Source organism: Corvus kubaryi, unplaced genomic scaffold (genome assembly GCF_017639235.1).
Source record: "Corvus kubaryi isolate FWS band 111438036 unplaced genomic scaffold, C.kubaryi_AGA036_p1.0 37127, whole genome shotgun sequence".
NCBI classification, from domain to species: domain Eukaryota; kingdom Metazoa; phylum Chordata; class Aves; order Passeriformes; family Corvidae; genus Corvus; species Corvus kubaryi.
In genome coordinates, this window is record NW_024581032.1 from 522,330 (window position 1) to 545,735 (window position 23,406).

Consider the following 23,406-nt stretch of genomic DNA (forward strand, 5'->3'; position numbering starts at 1 on the left):
AAGAACTTCTTTCCATGGAGGGTGGCAGAGCACTGGAACAGGCTACCCAGGGAGGTTGTGGACTCTATCTCCAGAGACATTCCAAACCCACCTGGACATGTTCTTGTGTTACCTGTTTGAGGAGGCCTTGCTTCAATTGAATACCAGTTGACACAAAGGTATGTCCTATTTGCCTTCAAAGCAATGCTGCCAAATACACTGATGGTTCTTGTACTACCCTTTTCTTTCATATTAATGGGCAAGCCTCACTGTGGGAACAGCAGTTCTTCCTCTATAGAAAAAGTGAAAAAAATTATTATCCACTCCTTTTCTACCTGAATTAATATGTTATTGCCTTCAGAATGATAAGGTTGAAGGATTAAACCCAAGAAATGGTTGTTCCTCTTGATTTAGTACATTTCAGAAACATCAGAATGGCGCCCATCACGCAACAACTGGCTTCCTCAAACATTGCAGATCCAAAATCTTTACACTAGCTTCTGGCTGATCACAAGAATAATAAAGGGAAGAGGCAAGAGTTCCCTCCCTGCTGCTGTTAATAAACATAATATTAAACATATATATCTTTGGAGACCTGTTCATGTTTCATCCTTGAAACCCAAAAAACAATGCTATTTTCTATGGAGACATTAGGCATTGAGGAAATGTAAAGTGCCAGGAAATTAATGCAGAGTTTATTTTAATAGATTTATTGTTACCTGGAGACACTGTCTAAGCAAACATTTCCTTCAGCAATAAAGTCAATAGCAGCCTTTCCTGCTGCTGAAAAGACTGCTTTTGTGACATCTCTGTGGACAGTTTCTTGCTCCGCATTAGTTTGTTGAACTGACACTCACACAAGAACAGAGGAAACTGACGGTTTTAATTTTAATCTACACACTCTAAAGAGATGAGCAATTTCCTCACAAATTCATGGCATAATTAAGAGGCTATATCAAACAAAACGTGATTACCAGACAGGGAGCCTAACTGCCCAGCATTTCAGAGACCCAGCAGGCAGAAGCTGCAGTGGCTGGCCCCTATTGAGGCACACAGCTCTCTGATGTAGACTGGGAAGTGTTTGCATGGGGGCACGGGCCTGAAGCTCTGCAGAGCTTGGTGGAGTTTTGCCACCTGCTAGATATTTACTCACAAAAAGTGAAGTATGAGTATATTAAGAATGTTCAAGGGCAATGAGAAACATTTGAATTAGGAAGTCTTCTTGCCACGTGTTTTGTGAAATAACCTCTGACTTTGTTCCAAAGTTCTCTCTCCCCTCCCTCTGATTTCCTCTCATTTTTGTCAGTAGCACTATTTACATCAGAAATGCAGAAGCATGAAAAAAATAAAATCACTGAACTTTTCCTTCCCCATGCTTGCTGGGGAGGGAGCACAACTCATTCTACCTGCTGGGTCTTACAGGCTGTGGAGTGTGTTGGCAAGTGATTCACCTCCCAGCTAAAGGGATTTTTCTGTCCATTTGAATTATTATGCTGCCGTAATGGCAAATCATTTAATTCTGTGCCTTCCCTTCCCTCCTCCAGGATTTTTACACACATTCCCAAAAGCACATATCTTCGTGTAAATACATGGTTACATACAAACTGATCTTGTTGCTGTGGCACTAAAGCAAAAAGTTTCTGTTCTGTATCAGAAAACAAAATCCAGCAAGCAGTTATAGGCCAAAAGCTAAATTAATGTGTTGCTATGACACTGTGTAAATAAGAGTCTTAATAGGTACCACAGCCAAAGTGTGTGTGGCTGAAAGACTCCAGAAACACAAGTATGGGCCTGCAGGGTATGACCGGTGTCACTGCTCCAGCAAACAGTCAGGTTTAAAAACCATTTCTTGCCATTTTGAAACAGGAACTGGAAACTTAATAGCTTCACCAGTCTGGAGTTCTTGTAGTTATAGAGGTGTCAAAGAACCACCACAATTTATAGATACCTGCATGAACACCCACATACCTACAACCAATTTCATTGCTGTCACAACAGTAGATTGCAGTGGATAACCAGAGCTACAGGGAATAGTAGGAATGATTCTTGAAGCTGCCATAACTCCTTATGGTTTAAAGCTTTTTTTTTATCACATACTTGATGAAACCTTTTTCTCTGCACTGAAACAGCCAAGAGATTTACATTGCTTTTCTTATCTTTTACTTCAAATTTCAAGAGCTGCAGATCTCTTAACAAAGACTGGCATTATAGGTATAAATCCGTAACAAAACCACAAATATCCACGATCATTTGAGAACTCTCAGCCTAACCTACCTGCAACTTCAGAAGATGTGTGGCTCCACCAGTCCTGCATCATCTTCTAGCCCCAAACTGCCCTTTGAAGGAGCCAAAAGCTGAAATCACATGAGGACTTAAAACAACTGAAACACACCCCCTGTGTTTAGAGTACACATTTTATCTAGGATCCATCTGCAGGCAATGAAGAAAGCAAGGTGTCTTCAGCAGGTCACTCATCTAATTTATCAGCTCTCTAACAGCCTGTAATGGGTAGTTTTTCCTTTAGGAGCTATTTCAGGTCACCTAAACAAAACATATTTTAAAAGAGATGTGCCAATACCTTCTATTGGTATGATGGTCAGTAAATTTCGTATTTATCTGCCTGGAAGATAACAACAACAACAACAAAACGAATTTTAAAAAGCAGAATAAAAAAGTCCAAGTAAAAAAATCCCAAACCCTGAAAAGTCAGGTCCTACTTCCGGTTCAGATAATCTTTTTTTTTTGTAGGCAGTACTGTTCTCTTTCAAGCAAAGTATTTAAGTCACTGACAGCATAGGCTGTCAGACATCTGATACACATAATCACTCCTATGGCCTGGTTTCTCTTTTCATCAATATAGTTTAGGAAACATGACAGATGTAGCTTTTATTTGTTTTCTTGTTTGTTTTCATGGCATCAGGGTGAGTTGCTGCCTGCATGAAGATAATTTCAGTGGCCTTAAAAAAAACACATGCAAGAGCAAGGTCTCAAATTGAGAGTGGCCTGAACAAAAGGCAGAAACCAATTATTCTGCTACCAAGTATCAAATTATATTTTTGGTATCATGCATCCCTGGATACCTAAACATCAAATTTTGTGGAGAATTTCAAAGAAATTAAACAAAAATATTTATTTGCTCAGTGCAGAAATATAGATATAGAGATATAGAGATAGATAGATGTGGAGGACGAGGGAAGATGCGGACAATCAATATGATTGTTAAGCAAGCTTTGTTTATTAGTGATTCTGTGATTACATTTATAGCTGGCTTTATTAGCTAATCATAGTTGTCCTTAGTTGATTGGATAATTCTTAAAAGTTACATTTTCTTAGCTCTGCCCAGCTGTGGTTAGGGCTGTAACTCATATCCTTGTCTCGCTTGACCACAAGATCCTATCTTTGTCTAGCAGGCAGGCTCACGGTCATGTTGACCTTGCTCATTCTTGTGGTTAGCTGCTGAGCTTTAAGTTTCATGTCCTCTTTCTTGCAGCCATCCTTCCACAATTCCTGTTTTCTCTTTTTGTACAAGCAGGACATTGTTTGTGATCTTTGTTACTTGGCGAATAATGCAAGAATAAGCTATCCGGATAATAAGCAGCATGGCAAAAATTATACTGAGCCAGCGAAAAGCTTCTGTTAAAATGGTTCGCATCCAAGGGGAAAGATTACCAAAGAGGCTAGCAAGCCGTTGATCAAAGGGGTTGCTTTCTACAGTAAGCTTCTGAGTATGCTCTCGCAGCCATTGCAGCTGCTTATGGATGGAAGTGCTGTGATCGGATAGATTAAAGCGGCACATTCCTTCAAATTCTTGGCAGCCATGGCCTTGTGCTAGCAATAAGAAGTCAATGGCTGCACAATTTTGCAGCAGTGCATGGCGCAGGCTATCTACATCTGTAGCGAGTTCTCTCAACACGTCTGAAGTGACATTTGCTTGCTTGCCTGCCCAGCATGCGAGCTTCTTAAGCTGGGTGAGGGCGTGTGCTGACGCGACTCCTGGGGCTAGGAGAGAGGCAAAAAAGACAGCAGGGGGTTCCCATAATTCCACATTGTCTCTGCAATCGGGGCCTAACTGACAAATGCTCCGTCGTGATCGTTTGTGCGTGATGTTTAGGATTTGCTGGATGCTAGGGGCAAACATTGTTAGCTTCCCAAAATAACACGGCCCTCCCATCGGCTTAGAAGGCACTCCTGGCCATGCTCTATCTCTGCAAATAAGGAAGGTTCCCGAGGGTAATGCCCTAGGTTTTTGTGGAGAGTCATTAACTGGCCACACTGAGCCATTGCAGTAGGCTGTGCCATTGGAGTACCATGAGGTGGTCGGGCTCAGCCATGTGCTAACATTGATCGGCTGTTGGGGCTTTAAACTGCCGTTATAGCCATAGTATCCAAACATAAGGCAATAGGGACCAGGCTGGGAGCCTAAGAGATCTAGCTCTTGCGGTTCGAGCGTAGATGTATTAAGGCCTAGGGCGGTATTTTGTGCTTGGGCGGCTAAAGGGTTCTGCTTAATTTGAAGGGTCTTGCAGATGCCGAGTGTTGTGCTACTGCTCGTCACAACACAAAAGGCCGAGAACGCGGCTTCTGGCTCTTGATATTTAGAGGTGTAGCTTTTGAAGCTACTGGCCTTTGTCAATGGGACTCCGATAAGGCAGGTACGGAGGGGATCGGAAGGCATGGCTAGTGATAAGCAGAAGGACTCTTGGCCTGTCTGGTTAGCCCAGGTGACCCACATGTGCTCTTGGTGGTCTATGTGGTGCACAGCTGTTTTGGTGGTCCACCAGAGGGACCACAACAAAGCGACAGCAAATGCGGTCCCAATCTTCATCTTCGACCTCCTACAACTGAGGGATTTTAAGCCCTACTTTGCAGCGGTGGCCAAGTATCTGAGTGGCCTCGTGGGCTGCCAGCCGTGCTACAGCCCGCCAAAGGTTCCAAGCTAGGACCCAATTGGTTCTTTGACTTACGTCTTCTATAAGGCTGAACGCTATGTCAGGAGGGTACCCAGTCCAGCTAGCCAAGCCTCGTGCCCAGGATCTTTGGACTCAATTGCTATAGCAATTGTGACACCATCGAGATCGCAAGCACTCCTGGAATACCCACACTTTTCATTTGCAGCCCCCACAGCTGATTTTGACCCAGGCACGGCACCTAGCTTGGCCACAATGGAGACAGGTCTGGGTTTGTATTCCTTGCCACCCCTGCCTATTCACCCAGCTTATCAAAGTCCGCAGCTCGCATTTGCTGGTCCAGGGGAGAGGTCGCCTTAGCAGATTTTCGATGAGTCGTAAAGGGTTGTCAACTGCTAAATGAAGGCGAAGCAGGTGTCTGTCTCTGGTTTCGCGGAGACTCTCTGTCATCTGCTAGAGCAGGTCGGGTCCAACGGCTCGGTACCCACAACGGACCTGTGGGAGTAAGCACACACATGTGACCTCTCCCTATATATTGTACTTCTGCTGGCCCTTCCCAATGTCCGGTTCGGGTGTTCCGATATAAGACTTTCATGGACGGTGTCTTTGGTTTGGCTTCTGATTCCTTAAAATGTGTTATGGCGGCCGGAACATCTCTGTCTCCTGTAATACAAAGGTAGTTCAGCACAAAGAGCGTTTTCACTAGTCGTTCTTGGGGGTCCTTGACTTCACGGTGCTTTTCTAGGTATTGCTTTAGTGTCTGGTGCGCTCACTCGACGATGGCCTGTCCTGTTGGGGAGTGCGGAATTCCCAGAACATGCTGTACGCTCCACTTCTGGCAGAACCATCTCATGCTCGTGCTGGTGTAGGCAGGGCCGTTGTCTGTTTTCACTTGCTTTGGCACTCCCGTGACGGCAAAGCAAACTGTGAGATGTCTAGCTACGTGTAGCGCCTTCTCACTTGATTGTGCTGTAGCCCAGACAAAATGGCTAAAGGTGTCTATGGCGACATGCACATATTGTAATTTACCAAAAGCAGGGACATGGGTCACATCCATCTGCCAGAGGCTATTGGGACCTGTTCCGCAGGGGTTGACTCCGATTCCTAGGCCTAGTCCACGATGACCGCATGTGGGGCAGGCTCGCACAATACTTCTCGCGTCTTCCATTGTAATGCGGAACTGCCGATGCAAACCTTTGGCATTCTGGTGGAATGTCTCATGGGCTTATCGTGCGAGCTGAAATTGATCGAGGGGCACGGCGATGGCGGTCACTAGTCGATCTGCAAGGGCATTGCCTTCTCCTAGGCCTTCGTTCCACTTGTGACTGCGGATGTGGAGTACTGCGTAGGCTTCTTCTCGCTGCTGTACTGCTTGTCTTAGCTGGCACATTCGGGTAAACGACCTTTTATTGGACACTTCTTTAATACGAGCGGTTTCGCTGTGCCACGCCCGCAATGTACAGGGAGTCTGTAATGATGTTGATGTGGTCTTTCAGCCAGTTGCTGAGTGCCCAAACAACAGTGGCCAGTTCCAGTGTCTGCAAGGAATCATCTGGGTCTGCTGGCAGGACATGTTGGCACCACTGCTTGCCATCGTGCCATACGGCGGCGGCTCTCATCGATCTTCTTCCTGCATCAGTAAACACTGTCGTGGCATCTCGCAAGGGTTGTAGCGAGTGCTTTGGCTTAGGCATCCAAGTGTGTAACTGCATCCACTGTAGCATAGGCACTTTAACTGGCTGGGTATCAACTGGAGTCCCTTCTGTGAGCAGGCTGGCGCGGAGGGCATTGGAATATTGTAGATACCAATCTAGTACGTCTTTCTTTATGGGGACATAAATGGTGTTGGGTTCTCGGCCCGTTACTTGAAGTGCTCGGTCTCGCCCTTTTCGGATTAGCTCGGCCAGATTTTCAATTTGCTCTTGCAGTGTTGTCTTTGGCTGCAAGGTCGAAAAGAGCCATTCTAGGACTCATGGCTCCCCCGTTTTCTTTTCTTGTGTGTGAGTGGCGGCGAGCTGCTCTGGACTGGTAAGGATTGTAAGGTCTATAGGTGCTGTGAGGTCCCGACGCGCTACTGCGCGCTGTGTGACTAGGTCACTTATTTGTTGAATTTGTGCTTCTTGTTGAGGTGTCAGGTGCACTGGAGCTGCTGGGTCAACACCTTTGAGTAGGGGGCGCAGGCAGTTAAGGTCGTCGTTGGACAGGCCAACGACTGGTCGCAGCCACTGCAGATCTCCGAGCAGGTGTCGCGCATCGTGGAGTGTGCGCACTTTTGTCTGCAGCGCAAGTTTTTGAGGTCGAATGTGCGATTCTGTGATCTCCCAGCCAAGGTATTTCCAAGCAGGAGTGCGTTGAATTTTTTATGGTGCCACTGTTAGGCCATGCAGTTTCAGTTGCTTTACCAGCTCATGCTCTTGTGCTGGGGTGAAGGGCTCTGGCTGAGCTAGCAGGATATCATCCATGTAATGATAAATGATTGTTTGTGTCCACCTTTGCCGAAGGGGTTGCAAAGCAGCGTCTACAAAGAGCTGGCACAGGGTGGGAGAGTTACGCATGCCTTGCGGCAGCACAACCCACTCAAAGCATTGTGCGGGGCTTTGTTTATTAATTGATGGTAAGGTAAAGGCAAATCTCGGCGTGTCTGCAGGGTGCAGGCAGATGGTGAAAAAGCAGTCCTTTAGGTCTATGATCAGCAGGGGCCAACCCTCGGGTAGCATTGCTGGTTTGGGCAGCCCTGGCTGTAGTGCTCCCATTGCTTGCATCTGGGCGTTCACGGCCCTCAGGTCATGTAGTAGTTGGTACTTGCCAGATTTCTTGATTACGAATATGGGCATATTCCAGGGACTGGTAGATGGCCGGACATGACCTTGGTTTAGCTGCTCTTGCACCAGGGAGTGTGCTTGGACAAGACTTTCCTCTTTTAGCAGCCACTGCTCAATCCATACGGGATCATCACTGAGCCACATGAGTGGAATGGGGAAAGTCCATGCAATGGCTGCTATTGAAAAGCCGTTTCTATAGTGAGTACTGCTCTGATTTGGCTGAGTACATCACGTCCGATCAAGGCGGACACGCCCTTTGGCAATGGCATAATGGTGACTGCAAGGGTTAGCTGGCGGCCATCAAGCGCTATTTGGACGGGGGCACTCCGTTGTACTGCTGATGCTCCCCCTACCCCTTTTACTGCTACGGCTGCGTTTTGAAGGGGCCAATGTGGCGGCCATTCTTGGTGGGAGATGATGGTGATGTCGGCTCCAGAGTCTAGGAGGGCTCTCAGGTGAATTCCTTCTGGGCCATGGCTGAGCGTAATGCGGACTACTGGTCGAGAGTTCATAGGTACTGTCAAGAGCGCCAGGCCTCCTGTTGATCCGAATCCTCGGTTGCCTCTGGGCTCTAGGGCGCGGCTATTCGCATCTTGGATGAGGTGCGGCAGGGGAACTAGTTGAGCTATCTTGCTGCTGGCAGGTATAATCAATGGAGGGAACTGTGCTTGAACCATGATTTTAATTTCCCCCGTGTAGTCGGCGTCAATGAGTCCAGGAATAACGAGGAGGCCCTTCAGAGCTGCTGAGGAGCGGCCTATTAGTAGTGCTCCATAGGTTTGTCCATTGTGCTTTAGAGGGCCACACACCCCCGTGGGTGCGCATATGACTTCTTTGTTTGCAAGGACAATGTCTACTGTGGTTGCCAAGTCCAAGCCGAGGCTTCCTGAGGTGCTGGCACGGAGGCGACCGGCTGGCTGGAGTGGTTGGGGTGGGGTGCTGATGCTATTGCGGGAGCCACTGTTGGTGTCATCGTGCCGCGGCTCCGAGCGCTCGGCTTCCCGTTTCCCTGTCTGCGTCGGCATGCTGAGGTGCTGTGGTTGTCCATCTGGCATCTCTGACACCAAACTTCCGAGGCGGTGCACTCTCGGCGAATGTGTCCCTGCTGTCCGCAGCGGAAGCATCGAGGACATGTGGGGCCTCTCAGCACTGCCGCTGGCTTGGCCTGCAGGGGGGCTAGGGCGGCCAGTACTTGTCTCTGGTTTTCTTTGATACTGCGCCCTACCTCTCTTACTGCCTCTACGAGCATGGCACGCTCTCCTACAGGGACCCTGCTCATTCTTTCTAGCATTTCTTCTACTGTGGCGTTCCCTGGCAGAGTTACTAAAATAGCTCGGGTGCTGGAGTTTGCGTTTTCCATGGTGCATTGCCTTAACAAGGCGCCTTTCATCCATTCTTGCACATCAGATCTGTTAATGGTGTCTGCAACTCGATCAATGAATGATACAAAGGTCTCATTTCTACCTTGCTTTATTCCCATGTACGAGGGGGTCGGCGGGGCAGTCCTGACCCGACTTAGGGCAGCCCTAGCTAGTCGCATGGCTTCTCGCAGTAATTCTGGTCCTAGCCGAGCTTGTTCCTCTATGGAGGCATACATCCCTACTCCTGTGTACTGGTCTGGCTAGAGGATCGCCGGCGGGTCTGGGGAGATGGGCTGCAGTGTTGCATAGTGTTCCAATGCGACTGCCATAGCATTAATTGGGATTGGGTTAGAATCATTTTCATAATGGTCTTAATGTCTTCTTGCAGTAAAATGCCAGTTCCCCAAATATAATTTAGCATCTGTTTTGCTGGCTCTCCGTGGATGCCAGACTCAGCGACAGTACTGCGGAGCTGGGATAGCAATTTCCAATCCAGAGGGCTGTATGTGGCCGTGACATTTCCCTGATTGTCTTGGCCATATACCACAGGGAATGCCCAGCCATCCTCAAGCTCCTTTAAAATAGTGCTGTCGCTGGCTTGTAATGCTTCCCTTTTTATATGGTCCCAGTCTACCCCTTTTTGTGTTTGTGAGGCTCATTGGGGTGTGGTTGTCTCAGGGGATCTGTTTTTGAATGTGCTTCTTCTGCCGGCGGGGCAGAGGGCTCTGCTGTTTGGGTTGATGACGTGCTCTCTGCCGCTGCATTGCTAGCTCAAGCAGCGACTGAGATTGTTCAAGTGGCTGGGGGTTTGGGGACATTATCACTCCCTAGGACTAGCTGCCCTGGTTTTATTTCTGGCTCGCCTGTGCTCGAACGTGGGACCGTCCCCCCGTTTTTCAAGTAGGAATTGGCTACCGCGGCTAGGTTTTGCTCAATATGATGCTGCTTTAGACTATCAATGACTGCTCGCCATGGTTTCATAACCCTTTTTGCGGCTTTGTTGTCGTCTATCACTTGCTCCCACAGCTAGTCTCCATACCGCCTCCACTCTGCCACATCAAACACAGTATTAGGGTCCTTGAAAAACCCCTGCGCGTTTCTGTACGCGAGTAACCCTGGCAGGTCCTTTTTTAAATCGAGGTCCTGAACTCTACGCTTTTCTAAAAAGCAAGTGAGTAAATCAAGAGCTGCCTGTCTTTCCATCTTTCAGCCTGTTAGTACGGGCGCCCGTTGCAGCCTTTCCCCTGCAGGCAACTCACCGTGCGGCGGACACTCCGTTATTGGGTTGGTCCAGGCACGGGAACAGGAAGCGCCAGCGCTGCGGTTCCTTTTGCCTCCCGGTCGCTGCTTACCGGGGCTTTCTCACTCATCCTCTTGTCGTGCTGTCCTTGTATCACGTCGGCGTCACCATTTGCGGAAGACGAGGGAAGATGCGGACAATCAATATGATTGTTAAGCGAGCTTCGTTTATTAGTGATTCTGCGATTACATTTATAGCCGGCTTTATTAGCTAATCATAGTTGTCCTTAGTTGATTGGATAATTCTTAAAAGTTACATTTTCTTAGCTCTGCCCAGCTGTGGTTAGGGCTGTAACTCATATCCTTGTCTCGCTTGACCACAAGATCCTATCTTTGTCTAGCAGGCAGGCTCACGGTCATGTTGACCTTGCTCATTCTTGTGGTTAGCTGCTGAGCTTTAAGTTTCATGTCCTCTTTCTTGCAGCCATCCTTCCACAGATAGATAGATAGATAGATAGATAGATAGATAGATAGATAGATAGATAAATAGATAGATGGCAGGGCTGTGCCTCATGAGAGTCCAACATCTGCAACAGGAGCAAGGAAGCTCTTGGAGGAGCATCTGATAATTGAGCAGTGAGATTTCTCCTGAGGAAGATGAGGATCCAGTTGTGCAAATGGTAGAGAGCTGTATGCTGGGGAAACAGGAGGTACTTCACACCCTGTGATTCAGACTGGCACTACCCAAAATCTTCATCAACATTCCGACATTCAGGGTTGGCCACAACTGATGGGAAGCCAACAAAAAACCACCACAGACACTGTCTGTAGTCAGAGATCTCAAATAAGATAAAGAAAATTAAATTTTGAATTAAATCTGTGTCTGGATCGAAGAAAGATTCACATGTTTCTCTTCAATATTTTATAGAAGTGCTCATATCTCAAGAGCCCTTTGGGTTGTTTGACGACTTTTCATGAATCTTTCTATAGCTTCCCCTGTTAAACATTAATAATCCCAACTCTAGCTACATGTGAGCACAAGAATACAAACCAAAGCTGACAAAAAGATTTTCATGGGTGGGAGCTGTACTGACTGATCTTTTTCTCACTGAAATTGGGATTTGGGGGCAAATGCTGACTATTAGACTAAAGAAATGCTGTAAGTGTTTAGGAAATATGATGCTTTATTTAACCATGACACAGCTAAGAAAGAGACAGTGTTATTTTACAATACTTTATCCCAGAATTCACAGAAATGTTTGCAGTGCTTAAGATGGATGCCTTCTTCTGCTATAAATGTGAAACCTTATTTAGAAAAGAGGCCCAGTTTTTTTTATTTTAAAGAGTCTGTACAAAGCAAAGGCTGGCCATAAGAGCTCTCGGTTCCTTGGGCTGCTTGTTAAAAACAAGGTTTACAGTATAAAGCAAAAATACAAAAATACCTATGTTTGTATTACAACTTCAGGAAGGACAGGGAACAGTGGGATCACTTCTAATATTGTTCCCTCTTTATATGTCTCTTCAGAAATGTAGTAACAAAAATCTCTAGTAAAGATATCCTATATAATTTCTCTTTCTTGAGCAGGCAAAGGAACCATTTTGCATCATAGCTCCCCAGATTTTCAACATTCCTTATTAAGTAAGTTGAGACAAGGAGAGATATTTACCATGATCCTACTCGTTTAGGCTCCAAATAATTTGTTTATCATTTCTGGCTGAAAAAAAAAATTAGATGTTGAAATTAAATAATTTTGAATATAGCATGGTGAATATAAAGGGACACTTCAATCACTAGCTGAAACAATGGATTGTCTCTGTGGGAATAATTTGGATATTAGACTTATATATGCTTGCTTGCCATCAGGCTTATAATAAGTTAAGCTACTTAATATAATTAGCTTCCAAAATGGAATTTACTGAATCAGAGAAGACAAGAGAAAATGAGGAAATAAAGTTTTCTTTACTACTGAATACTACAAATCCTGTGTTTCATTTTGGCTATGAGAATCTGTGTTTTGTCTTGTTTTAATTTATGGCACATAACAGAAGTCACATAAACACTGTCTTCTCTTCAGATGACAGTTCAAGTGACAGAGTTTAAGAAGCTCAGGTTTAGATCTGGTTTATGGGAAAACAGTTCACACAGTACATCAGCTCTACCAAGGCATTGTACAGAGACTGTAGGCTGTCAGAGTCAAGGTTCCTGAGTCCAGGTCCATGTCCTCTGGATCCACAGAGAAAAATCTGAGACCTGTCTTTTAGACCTGATTTAGTGTGAACCAGGATCTTGTTGTCTGCCTGCCTTTCCATAGACAGGTCAAGAGCCTGGCTGTCCCTGTGTCCCCAAGGAAGCAACCTTCTCTTCACAAAAAGACTGACAAACTACAGTGCAAAGTTCATCATGTTGAAATTTCAGAGAGTCCAGACATGAAATTTCTTTAATGTAAAAAAAAGTAAAAGTCTTTCAGGACTGATAATCAGGAAAAAAAACCCAAAAAAACAAGAGGAACATTGTTAACTATAGCCACTTCCATTGGCAGCACTGGTATTAATTAATGTTGCCAAAACATGAAACTGTAGTCTTGCAACAAAAAGTTGCAAACACAGCTTCAGTGTAGGCAATGCCCCACGCAGCAGAGTTTTTAGTGGTTTAACCTTCATGCAGCATAAACATACAACTAAACCATTAAATGATGTTCAGGTTAGTGAGGATCCAAAAGAGGAGGAAGAAGTTGGCTTCTTTCCTGGTTTTATGGGGAAGATAGCCTTTGGCAAGGAAAGGATAGGGCAGACCTGCACTGGGAAGGGATTTAGCTGTGGGGACATCAGCTGACCTGCACAGGTCAGGGACGAGGAAGAACATTTTGTCTTCTTCTGAAAAAAAATGGATAAAACTAGCAGGAACACAAACTTGTGGAACCCCAGGAAAGAAAGATTTATGGAAATATAAGCCATGTTTTACTTACAATTAAGCTTCTGCAATTATTTGCTCCCTGCTTAAACTGTGGGAAGCATTATGGCAATTAAACAGAATACACTGTAAGACATAACTTTCCTGTCACAGTCTTTTTTCTGGGGGCTGCTTGTGGCAGGAGCATTTCAGGTATTTGCACATTTTAAAAAGGACTTTTGTTCATTTGTTCTTTATTTCAGTCTCAGCAATCTTCAGTTGAGGGCAAATGGGAGGCCAAGGATACATGGATGCATAATGATCACAAGCTTCCAGGAAAGCATCAACTTTATCACTTTTTGTAGGGAAGGCAGAAAACAACCCTTTATTTTTACCAAGACAGATATAATTTTTGCAGTTCTGTTTGTACAGTTTTATTGGAGATTCTTTTGAAAATCTCAATAGGAAGGAGAGGAAAAGATGGCTTTTCCCCAGAAGCTAGGAGAACCTGAAAAAACCTGCATAAAAAGGAATGCACTGTTCAAGAGAAGTCTGCAAGCTGGCCTCCCACCTCTTTGAGCCTAATTCAGTTGCAGAGAAACAGAAAAATAGTGGTCCTTGAAAACTCGAAAGAGTTCAGACAATTACACCAGTTCTGCCAACCTTCCACAATTTCAGACTTCTTAGCAAGAACAGTCTCCTTGGAAATGAGCTCCCAAGGAAGTTATGCCAACCTGCATGGCCATATGACATATGTGCCCTGCCTGTGACACACCTCAGCAGCATTACCTCTGTCCAATCTCTCCTCTCCACCAAGCAGCTAAGATCTGCTCCCTGAGCATCCTCACACTTGTGACCACTTTGGCTGTGGCCTTGACACAAGTGTGGGGTGTATTCACTGTGCTAATCCTGCATGAGTTCAGGCACAACCTGGTCTCCTCTACAATAATCCCTGTACAGTGTGGTATGTAACTCAGTAAATCCTGAAAAGCAGGACCAAGACACTTTGATATGTGGAAAAAGGTCTTGAGAACAAATCATCCACATGAATTAGTCTCTTACCTTTAGAGGCTCATCACCAGGTGAGACACCAGTCAGGTCTGGACTTTATCTGACTACCTTCCTTGAGGAAAGATGAACTTTAGCCTCTGTCAGAGTCATCATATTCTCCCCTGCTTCTGTTCTCTGGACCACGAAGACTTGAGTTCCTGCATGTAGGTTACGGGCGGGTTCGGTCGGGACGGAGACGGAGACGGGGAGATCTCTATAGGCAGGTCTTGGGACACAGTCGGTTTATTGTAAAGGCGTGGGTATAGGGGCACTGCTCAGAGCTGCCAGACTCAGCTCTGAGCAGGCCCAAGAGAGTAAGCAGGTGAGAGAGAGAGAGAGGGTGTAAGAGCAAGAGTGGAAGTAAGGAAGGAAAGGAATGAAGTGTCTGAAGTCCTGGTTACAATACAATAAATCATCTTCTGTACTGAATATTCTAATTGTCACTAACCAATCTAATACAAGATACAAATCCTATAGCATTTACATACAGCCTATAAGAGTTCTTATATTACCATAGAGTGTTACATCTTAACTTCTAAAAACTACTCTTTGGACCCCTTCTGCTGAGCTAGTAGGGTCTGCTCTGACCCTTGGACCTGTTTGCAAGCAGAGGGTATTGTTCCATCAAGAGGGGATTATCTTCAGTGGCCATACCATTGTTTTCTAGTTGTTCAGTAACTAAGACCTGGTATTTCAAAAGTGGCTTTCATTTCGATGTTGCCTGTAGTTTTCATATTCCCAAAATCTTTTGTCAGGCAATCATATTTACAATGCTTTTCTGTTTCATCTTCCCCAACACCTGCAGGTTCAAATGGAGACAGAAAAAAAATCTAGAGGCCTTTTTCCCCCCTTTTCTGCCTGCATCTTCAGACTTTTTGGTGATTTAAGCCAACACAGTCATGTGGCAAACAATTTTACAGTGCTAATACACAGATACAGAGCAATCCCCAGTTCATGAAAGTGTATGTGCCACAAAATACAGTTTTACTATTATTTGCCCTGTCATCATTTTTGCAGAATGCTTTGGCTCTAAAGGAAGATTATAGAGAATACTAAAATTAAACAGCAACAGGATTAAAATAATGCTGCAGAACTAGAGAAAGGAGGAAAAAAATTGCCTGAGTAGGATTGTTAAAGTTAAACAAAACAAGGATATATCTGGTTGCCCTCCAAGTGAGTGCCCTCCAAAACGCCCATAGAGCTATACCATCTTTTGTTTAAACCACTTATCTTTGCCCTGAACAGTAATTTATTCCTGGACTGGCTGAAATATTAAGTCCCGGGTGTTGCCACTGTGATGTTTAGGCAGAACATACTGCAAATGCAGAACAACTGCTTGTGTGTGCAGGTCTGAGTGTCAGAAGTGCTGAGGAGGGTTTTATGAGAGGCATGCAACTGTATCAATCTAGAGTGAAGCAGGGGGACAATTCACTGTGACAGGGCTTCACCTGGTCCAGGGAGCTGACCAGCCTTGCTGGTGATGGGTTTCCTTAGGCTATGAGCTCTACTCATCTTTTCACCAGGGGAGTCTCTTCCAACACCAGTACTCACATTTTTCATTTTACTAAGCATGGGCAGCCAAGGCAAGCCTTTCTATACCCAGGCCCTCTGGTCTTCTAACACTCCTTTGGGTGAGAAATGTCCATCCTAGAGGGAGTGCCTTGGGGCAAGAGATAAAGCTTTAGGAGAGCTTTAAGGGGGCTTGCAGAGTGCTCAGTTTTTGCTGGGGATCATAATTTCTTCTGCCTTCCACCATCCATAAGTCAGGTTTGGGGTGATGCCTTTTCAGCCCTAAAATCACAACCCAAACAAGATTAAAATGATCAAAAGCAGTTACCATTTATTGAAGGTCCTCCAGGTGCACTTCTGGCAGAGTGCACAAATGATAATAGGGTTCTGACACTTTTATAAGTAAGTTTAGCAAATTAACATAATTGACAACAATCCCCAGTTAGAAGTACAGTTAATGAAGCAATTCCCTCTCTTGGTTTGGCCCCCTGCTGAAGTCTCCCCCTTGCTTCTAGCCCTACATTGTTTATGTCTAAATACATGGGAAAGTGACATGGCCTTATTCAGAGAAGAAGCAAGATTAGAATAGGATTCCAGGAATGTGTTTGTCTAACAAAGTACTAAAGTTAGGTAAGAAACTATATATACAATAATAGTCTACAGAGCTATGAATATATGAAAAGTATATAAAAAGCAAACATCTTTTGGCATCACGAGAAAACTCACAATTTTTTTTTTGTCAAAAGCAATTGTTTAAACACACACACACAAACACACACACAACTCCTCAGCCCTTTTCCCTGGTTGTTACAGGTAATGTAAGTCCAAGTGATGTGAGTGGCAAAGCATTTTGGCTAGAAGACGGGGGCACAGCATTTCATTAATCTGTTAAGGTTATTTAAGGGCCTCCCCAAAACTGTACCTGAGCCACTCAATGACTTCAAGTGGTTCTGTTTTACAATACTCCTGTATGTCATGGTTTTGACACTGGGAAAACACCAGGCATCCACGACAGCCACTCACTTGCCCTCCCCTGCTACAGCTGGGCAGAGGAGAGAAAAAAAATACTAAATGAAGGGTTCATGAGTTGAGGTAAGGACTGGGAGAAAACACTCCAAGAGCAAAACAGGCTCAGCTTAGAAGTACAAAGTGAATTTATAACTAACAAAGTCAGAGGACGATAGTAAGAAGTAAAATAAGCCCCTATAAACACCTTTTTCCCCCCAACCCCTCCCTCCTTCCCACTGACAGCACAGGGAGATGGGGGGTGGGGACTTCAGTCAGTTCATCACCCGAGATCTTCTTCCACTACTCAGGGAGAGGAGTCCTACCCTTAGCTGTGCCATGAGGTCCCTTTCCACTGGAGACAGTTCTCTGTGAGCTTCTGCTGTGTGGTTCCAATCTCACAAGCAGCAGTCCTCCCAGGACTGCTGCAACATGAATCCCTCTTAAGGGCAGACAATCCTCCCAAAACTGCTGCAGTGTGGGTCACTCTTCCATGGGATGCAGTCCTCCAAGGACAGGCTGCTCCAGACTGGAAGCAGGGCCTCCCCTTCTCTCCACTGGATCACAGCCTCCTCCAGGCATCCACCCGCTCTGGCATGGGCACCTCCCCCACAGGCTGTGGGTGATGCCTTAGGTTTTAACTTTTATATTTTTCAAATCTTGTACTGCTTGGTGTGTAACTCTGAAGTTTCTTGTAGCCTGTTAATTTCTGTTCTCTCATGCTAGGTAGACATAACAAAGCCTCTCCGGGCCTGCTCTTCAAGGACACCTAGACTGTCCTAGGCCCAAAAAGTATAAACCAAAGAGCCTCTAAGAGGGGGGCAAGCTGAGGGGAATTACATCATTAAACAGAAGCTTTAATTGGAGAATTAACCATGATATGCAAATGAACCAAACCTATAAAAGTGTGAAGAACTTGTGACCTGTCATCCATCTTGGGGTCCATCTTGGCAATAGCTTCTGGCTCCCCAGAGGGTACCTTTGAAGGCCTTTCAAATAAATACCTACCTTATTCCCTTACTCCTGTCTAGTCTCTGTTTCTAGGAGGCCTCTCAAGGCATCATGAGTGGATTTCTGCATCTCCCGTGGACCCTCATGGGCTGCAAGGGCCAGCTTGCTTCACCTTGATCATCACCACGGCCTGCAGAGGAATCTCAGCTCTGGTGCCTGGAGCACCTCCTCCCCCTCCTTCTCCACTGACCTTGGTGTCTCCATGTTGTTTCCCTCACATGTTCTCACCTCCTCTTCTCTGAAAAAAACTGTGCCCCACTTCATTTTGATTTTCTTCTTAAATATGTTATCACAGAGGCATTACCACCATCTCTAATTGGCCCAGTCTTGGCCAGTGGCATGTCCATCTTTGGAGCCATCAGGGATTGGCTCTGCCGGACATGGTGGAAGCTTCCAGCAGATTCTCACAGAAGCCACCTCTGTGCCCCCCACCACTACCGAAAACCAGGCTGTACAAAGCCAACACACTGTAATATGGAGAAATGCCATCCCTCCCAGGGATGGCAAAGATTAGTTGTTGAAAATCACAGCTGCAGCAGAATTATGAGAAAAAGCAAAGCACATTCCAGGTGATTGTCGTATTCATTCAACTATCCTATTAAAAATCACATATTTGGAGAGGAAAATGGGGGTAAAATAATGAGGGAAGAAGATATTAATAAAAAGAAAGGGACCATGGGAAAGAAAGATTTATCAACTGATTTTACTGTGTAACCAGGCAATTGCTTTCCATTTTGCCTGCTTGAGAGTGTCCCCTGATGCATAACTAAACTGGCATTTGGGGCATGTTTTCATATTTCATTACTGCTGCTGTGAATGTGGGATATTTGGGAACGAGAAGTGCTATTTGATGAGGGAGAAACACCTGACACAGAGGACAGTGAGACTAAAACCTCTGGTTACTGTTTTGAGAACTTGTCCTGTAAATAGGTTAAGCACTGATCCCTGGGCAGCTGCTTCTGAACACTGTGAGCATATGTAGATCCAGGCACTGTTTAAATCAAACTGAGGCACTGGGACTCAGATTTTTGTTCTGGGGAAATGGCTCACAGCTTCAGGCACTTGGGTTTCAGAAACCCAGGCCAACTCAAATTGAACACACACACAAAAAAAAAACCAGAACAGAAAAGTAAGAAAAGGAAAACCAGCCATCCTGCAAAGTGAACTAGCACTACAGTGTCGCGGTACGGTCGCGAGACAGTCAGCGATGAAAGAGACGGGGCAGATTGCTTGGATGCAATAAGCCGATTTTATTGATACAGGGTCGGGTTTTTATACTTTTCAGTTATATAAGCAGTTATATAAGCAGAAATCACTAGAACAACCATATCTATGTTTCTTAATAACATTGCAAAACTAAAAGCTAGCACTAACTATCACAGGTACATACCAAGCATACCTTTTATGCTGACTGTTTCATTATAGGCCTTACTGCCTGCCACGGTTTGCGGCCTAGCAGCGTTAGCGCGTCTACTTCTGACATGAGTTTAGCAGTGCTCTCACTTCTGCTTTCTAGCTGTATCTCCACATCTCCCCCTTTCTTATCCACAAGTAAAATTTTCTTTGTTGACTTATCGATCAGTCTCTGAACACATTGCAAAACACATGGCAGACAAATCATTATAAGCAATAGCGCGGCTAAAATATAAATTCCTGCTTTAGCTAAATGCTTAAGCCAGCCAGTGAGTCCCCATCCTCCAAGTATGCTTCCAAGCCAGTTGTTATCATTCATAACTCTCAATTTGTTAACACTATTCCAAAGGGCTTGGATGTTAGCATGGATAGACAGGGAGTGATCAGACAGGTTCATGCAGCATAAGCTTCAAATTCATCACAGCCGTGTCCATGCGCTAAAAGCAAAAAATCAATTGCAGCTCTATTCTGCAGTGTAGCATGTCTTACGCTATCTACGTCTGTTAATAAGCCTGTTAAAGCAGAGCTAGTAGCATTAGTTTGTTTTGCAAGCCAGCAGCCAAGGTTATTCAACGTTTTCAAAGCATGAGCCGTTCCGATGCATGGAATGATAGATGCAAACACTCGGGCTCCCAAGTTCCAAAATTGAACATTATCATCACAATCTTGGCTATATGTGTGTGTGCTGCGTTTTGCTCCCACCAGTTTATGCAAGGAAGGCAAGTTCCTTTGAAAAGAATGAAACATAGTTAGTCGTCCAAAAGTACAGGGACCTCCTATAGCTTTGCCTGGTATTCCCTTCCATGCTCTGTTTCCACATATCAAAAATATATTGTCTAGCAGTTCAGTAGCATCACTTCCAGGAGTGACTGGTTGGGGCAATGTATGATTACACCAGGCAGAAGCATTGGTGTAAATTCCTGTTCCTGAAACATCTAAGCCAAATTTTCTGCTGGGGCGGTTAGTATAGTTTAGATAAAAACATGCAAAAGACTGCATAGACCCAAAAATGTCCAATTCTTGGGGCTGCATAGGGAGAGGGGGAAAATTAAGGACCTTATTTACTCCTAAACCCCTGTTGTTAGAAAAGTACCATCCGGCTGATTCTCCAGCCCTTTTTCGCCAACTTTCTTGGCACCACCAGGTTGGCTCAATTTGGCCTATGGCAGTACACTCCCTTCGAACTGTCAAATTTAATAAGGTATCCCATTCACTTTTCACTAAGGGCATAGCCACCAAACAGGTCTGGAAGGGGTCACCAGGGGAGGTCATAGATAGGCACAGCCTAGACTCATTTAAAGATTCAGCAAGTGTAAGCCAAACATTACGTTCTGGGAGGGCTGGCATTGCGGCCACTTCTCCATCGTCGAGAAGGAGCCCTACTAAGAGAGCTAGTCTGAGAAGGCATGTCTGTCTCCCAAAGATACCATTGTGGAGGCCAGCCATAACCATATCCACACACAAATTTTAAAACAAGACAGTTACTATAAGATTGGCATAAAGGATCACAACGTGGACAATTGCTACGGCGGCGATGCGATATGCAATACTACCGCTTTTGACACTTTCGACACTGACACAAAACCCACTCTTGATGAAAGTAATTTTTACAAATAAAACAGGGAATAGGATTGCTCTCAAGTCCGAGTTTCTCCTTAAACCATTCCCAGTACTGTTCACGGAGAGAGACTTGACCTGCAATTATATTTTGTACTTCTATTGGAGTGGGTCGTCCCTGGAAGTCAAAAAGAGGTGTGAAGTCAATAAGTCCTCTGGAATTAAGTAGAAGCTGACCGAGCTGATGATCGGAGAAATCAGGAAGAGGCGTAACTCGAGGCAGAGGCTGGGATGGCCGGGGTCTCTGCTGGTGGTGTGCCAAGGTGATCGAGATCTTCAAAGTCCTCAGGAGAAGATTTTAAGGATTCTCTGAAGGGTCTCACACTCTTGGCTGGGATCCACCTCGGGCCACTCTCTGTAGAAACACAGGCAAAACCCCTTCCCCATGTGATGAGGGGATAAGGTCCCAGGATCTTACCTGTTTCTGGGTCCTTAACAAGGACTGGGGCCTTCTGTTTGACTTCTAACTGTCGGTTACTGCCGAAGTGCCTTACAATTGGGGGGTTGGGATCCATCAGGGAGCAATTTAAAAAGTTGAATACATACAATGCTTTCTGCAAGCGTTCAGCTGGGGTAGCATTCCCCATTCCCCCTTTCTGTTGTAATAAAAGACGTTTAAGTGAACTGTGGGCTCGCTCAATAATAGCTTGGCCTGTGGAGGAATGAGGAATCCCTGTTTTGTGTGTAACTCCCCAAAGGGCAAGGAAATTTGCAACTCTCTGCGAAATAGACGCTGGACCATTATCAGTTTTAATCTGTGAAGGAATTCCCAAGACTGCAAAGGCACTAGAAAAATGACGGCAAACATCTCTTGCTGATTCTCCTGTATGACAGGATGCAAACAGAACACCTGAAAAGGTGTCTATAGAAGAGTGTATATATTTAAGTCTGCCAAATTCAGGAAAATGAGTAACATCTGTTTGCCAAATTTCGAGGCTCTGGAGTCCTCTAGGGTTAACACCTCCAGCTAGAGAAGGAAAGGAGTGCCTTTGGCAGTCTGGGCACACAGCCACAATGTTAGAGGCTTGGCGAGAAGACAAAGCAAAAGTTCTCACAAGTGCAGCAGCATTTTGATGAAAAAATGAGTGGCTGATTTTTGCTTGGGAAAAGCGATCAGGGACTACTTGCGCAGGTAGCGTAAGTAAATCCGCTTGGCGGTTCCCTTCTGCAATGAAACCAGGTAAGGTAGTGTGAGATCTAACATGCATCACAAAATATGATTCTTGCCTGTTATCTAAAAGAAAAACAAGCTGTTGTAACCAATAAAACAAATCTGCATTAGGCACATCTTTCAACACAGCAGCTTCAGCTCTTTCCACTAGTCCTGCAACATAAGCAGAATCAGTTATTAGGTTAAAAGGAATAGACCAGCGTTCGAAGGCTCATACAACGGCCGCTAATTCAGCAATTTGAGGAGATCCTGAAACAGTGGTGACATCTGAGTCCCATCGGTTGAGATTCGAATTCCACCACAACATCACAGATTTGTGGCTGCGACCTGAACCATCCGTAAAAACAGTTAATGCTTGCAAGGGAATTTCGCTTCTTTTGGGTCGTGTTAGAAGATTGAATCCTGCTGCTACAAGCTTGTGTTTCGGGGGGTGTGTGGAAAGTTGTCCAGAAAAGTCGGTAAGAGCCATCTGAAACACTTCGGACTGTTGATAAAGCCATTGTAAATAAACAACAGTAACAGGCAAATAAATCAAACAGAAATCAACACCTGCAAGTGTAACAAGTCTCTGTCTAGCTTTTACAATAAGCAGAGCAAACATTTCATGTTGAGTACTGACAGTTTTGGACATGTGATGTGGCAGAAAAATCCATTCAATAATTAATAGAGGGTCTGGCAAGTTAGGGTCCCACTGAAAAATTAAAGCATGGGGTTGCTTAGCTGGATTTAAAATGATTAAGGAAAAAGGCAACTCTGGAGCCCAATGAGCCGCTTGCCAATTTGAGATAGCATCAGCTACCTTTTGCAATGCCTGGCGAGCTTCCAATGTAAGCTGCCGAGGTGATAGTAAATCAGGCTCTCCTTTTAACAGAGCAAACAGAGGGCTCAAGTCTGTGTTTGAGATTCCTAACAGGGGACGAACCCAATTAATTGTCCCCAAAAGTTTCTGAGCATCATGCAAAGTAGAAATGTTTGTTTGAATTTGTAAAGGCTGAGGAGCAATACTCTGGGTCCTAATTCGCCAGCCCAGGTATTTCCAAGGGGGTTGATGCTGAATTTTTTCAGGAGCAACACAAAGTCCTGCTTGAGTTACAGCCTTACTGACAAGGGCTAAGGCTTTCTCCATGACTTCTTGTTTTTCTGCAGCAATTAAAATGTCATCCATATAGTGATGCAAAAGAGTATAGGCATATCTAAACGAATGGGACTGAGGATCTTTGCAACAAACCACTGGCAAATAGTGGGGCTATTTTTCATGCCTTGGGGCAGGACAACCCAGTGATACCTTTGCAAGGGTGCCTGCATATTAATGCTTGGGACAGAAAAGGCAAATTTCGGTGCATCATCAGGATGCAAGGGAATGTCAAAAAAGCAGTCTTTTAGATCAATGACTGTCAAGTGCCAATCACGGGGTATCATGGTAGGAGATGGG

General features: G+C 45.0%; 1 protein-coding gene and 1 long non-coding RNA gene across 2 annotated transcripts in view; one reads left to right on the top strand and one right to left on the bottom strand.

Annotated features, from left to right (window-relative positions):
* The window catches only part of LOC121661234, a 90,500-nt gene that overhangs the window by 14,447 nt on the left and 52,647 nt on the right, over positions 1-23,406 (top strand). The window lies entirely within an intron of this gene.
* On the bottom strand, positions 3,193-10,822 carry LOC121661232. Its single transcript, XM_042021193.1, has 2 exons — positions 10,329-10,822; positions 3,193-5,381 (listed from the first exon to the last, which is right to left on the bottom strand). Exon 2 carries the CDS (start codon positions 4,802-4,804, stop codon positions 3,443-3,445), a length of 1,362 nt encoding a protein of 453 aa, XP_041877127.1. The 5' UTR covers positions 4,805-5,381; positions 10,329-10,822; the 3' UTR covers positions 3,193-3,442.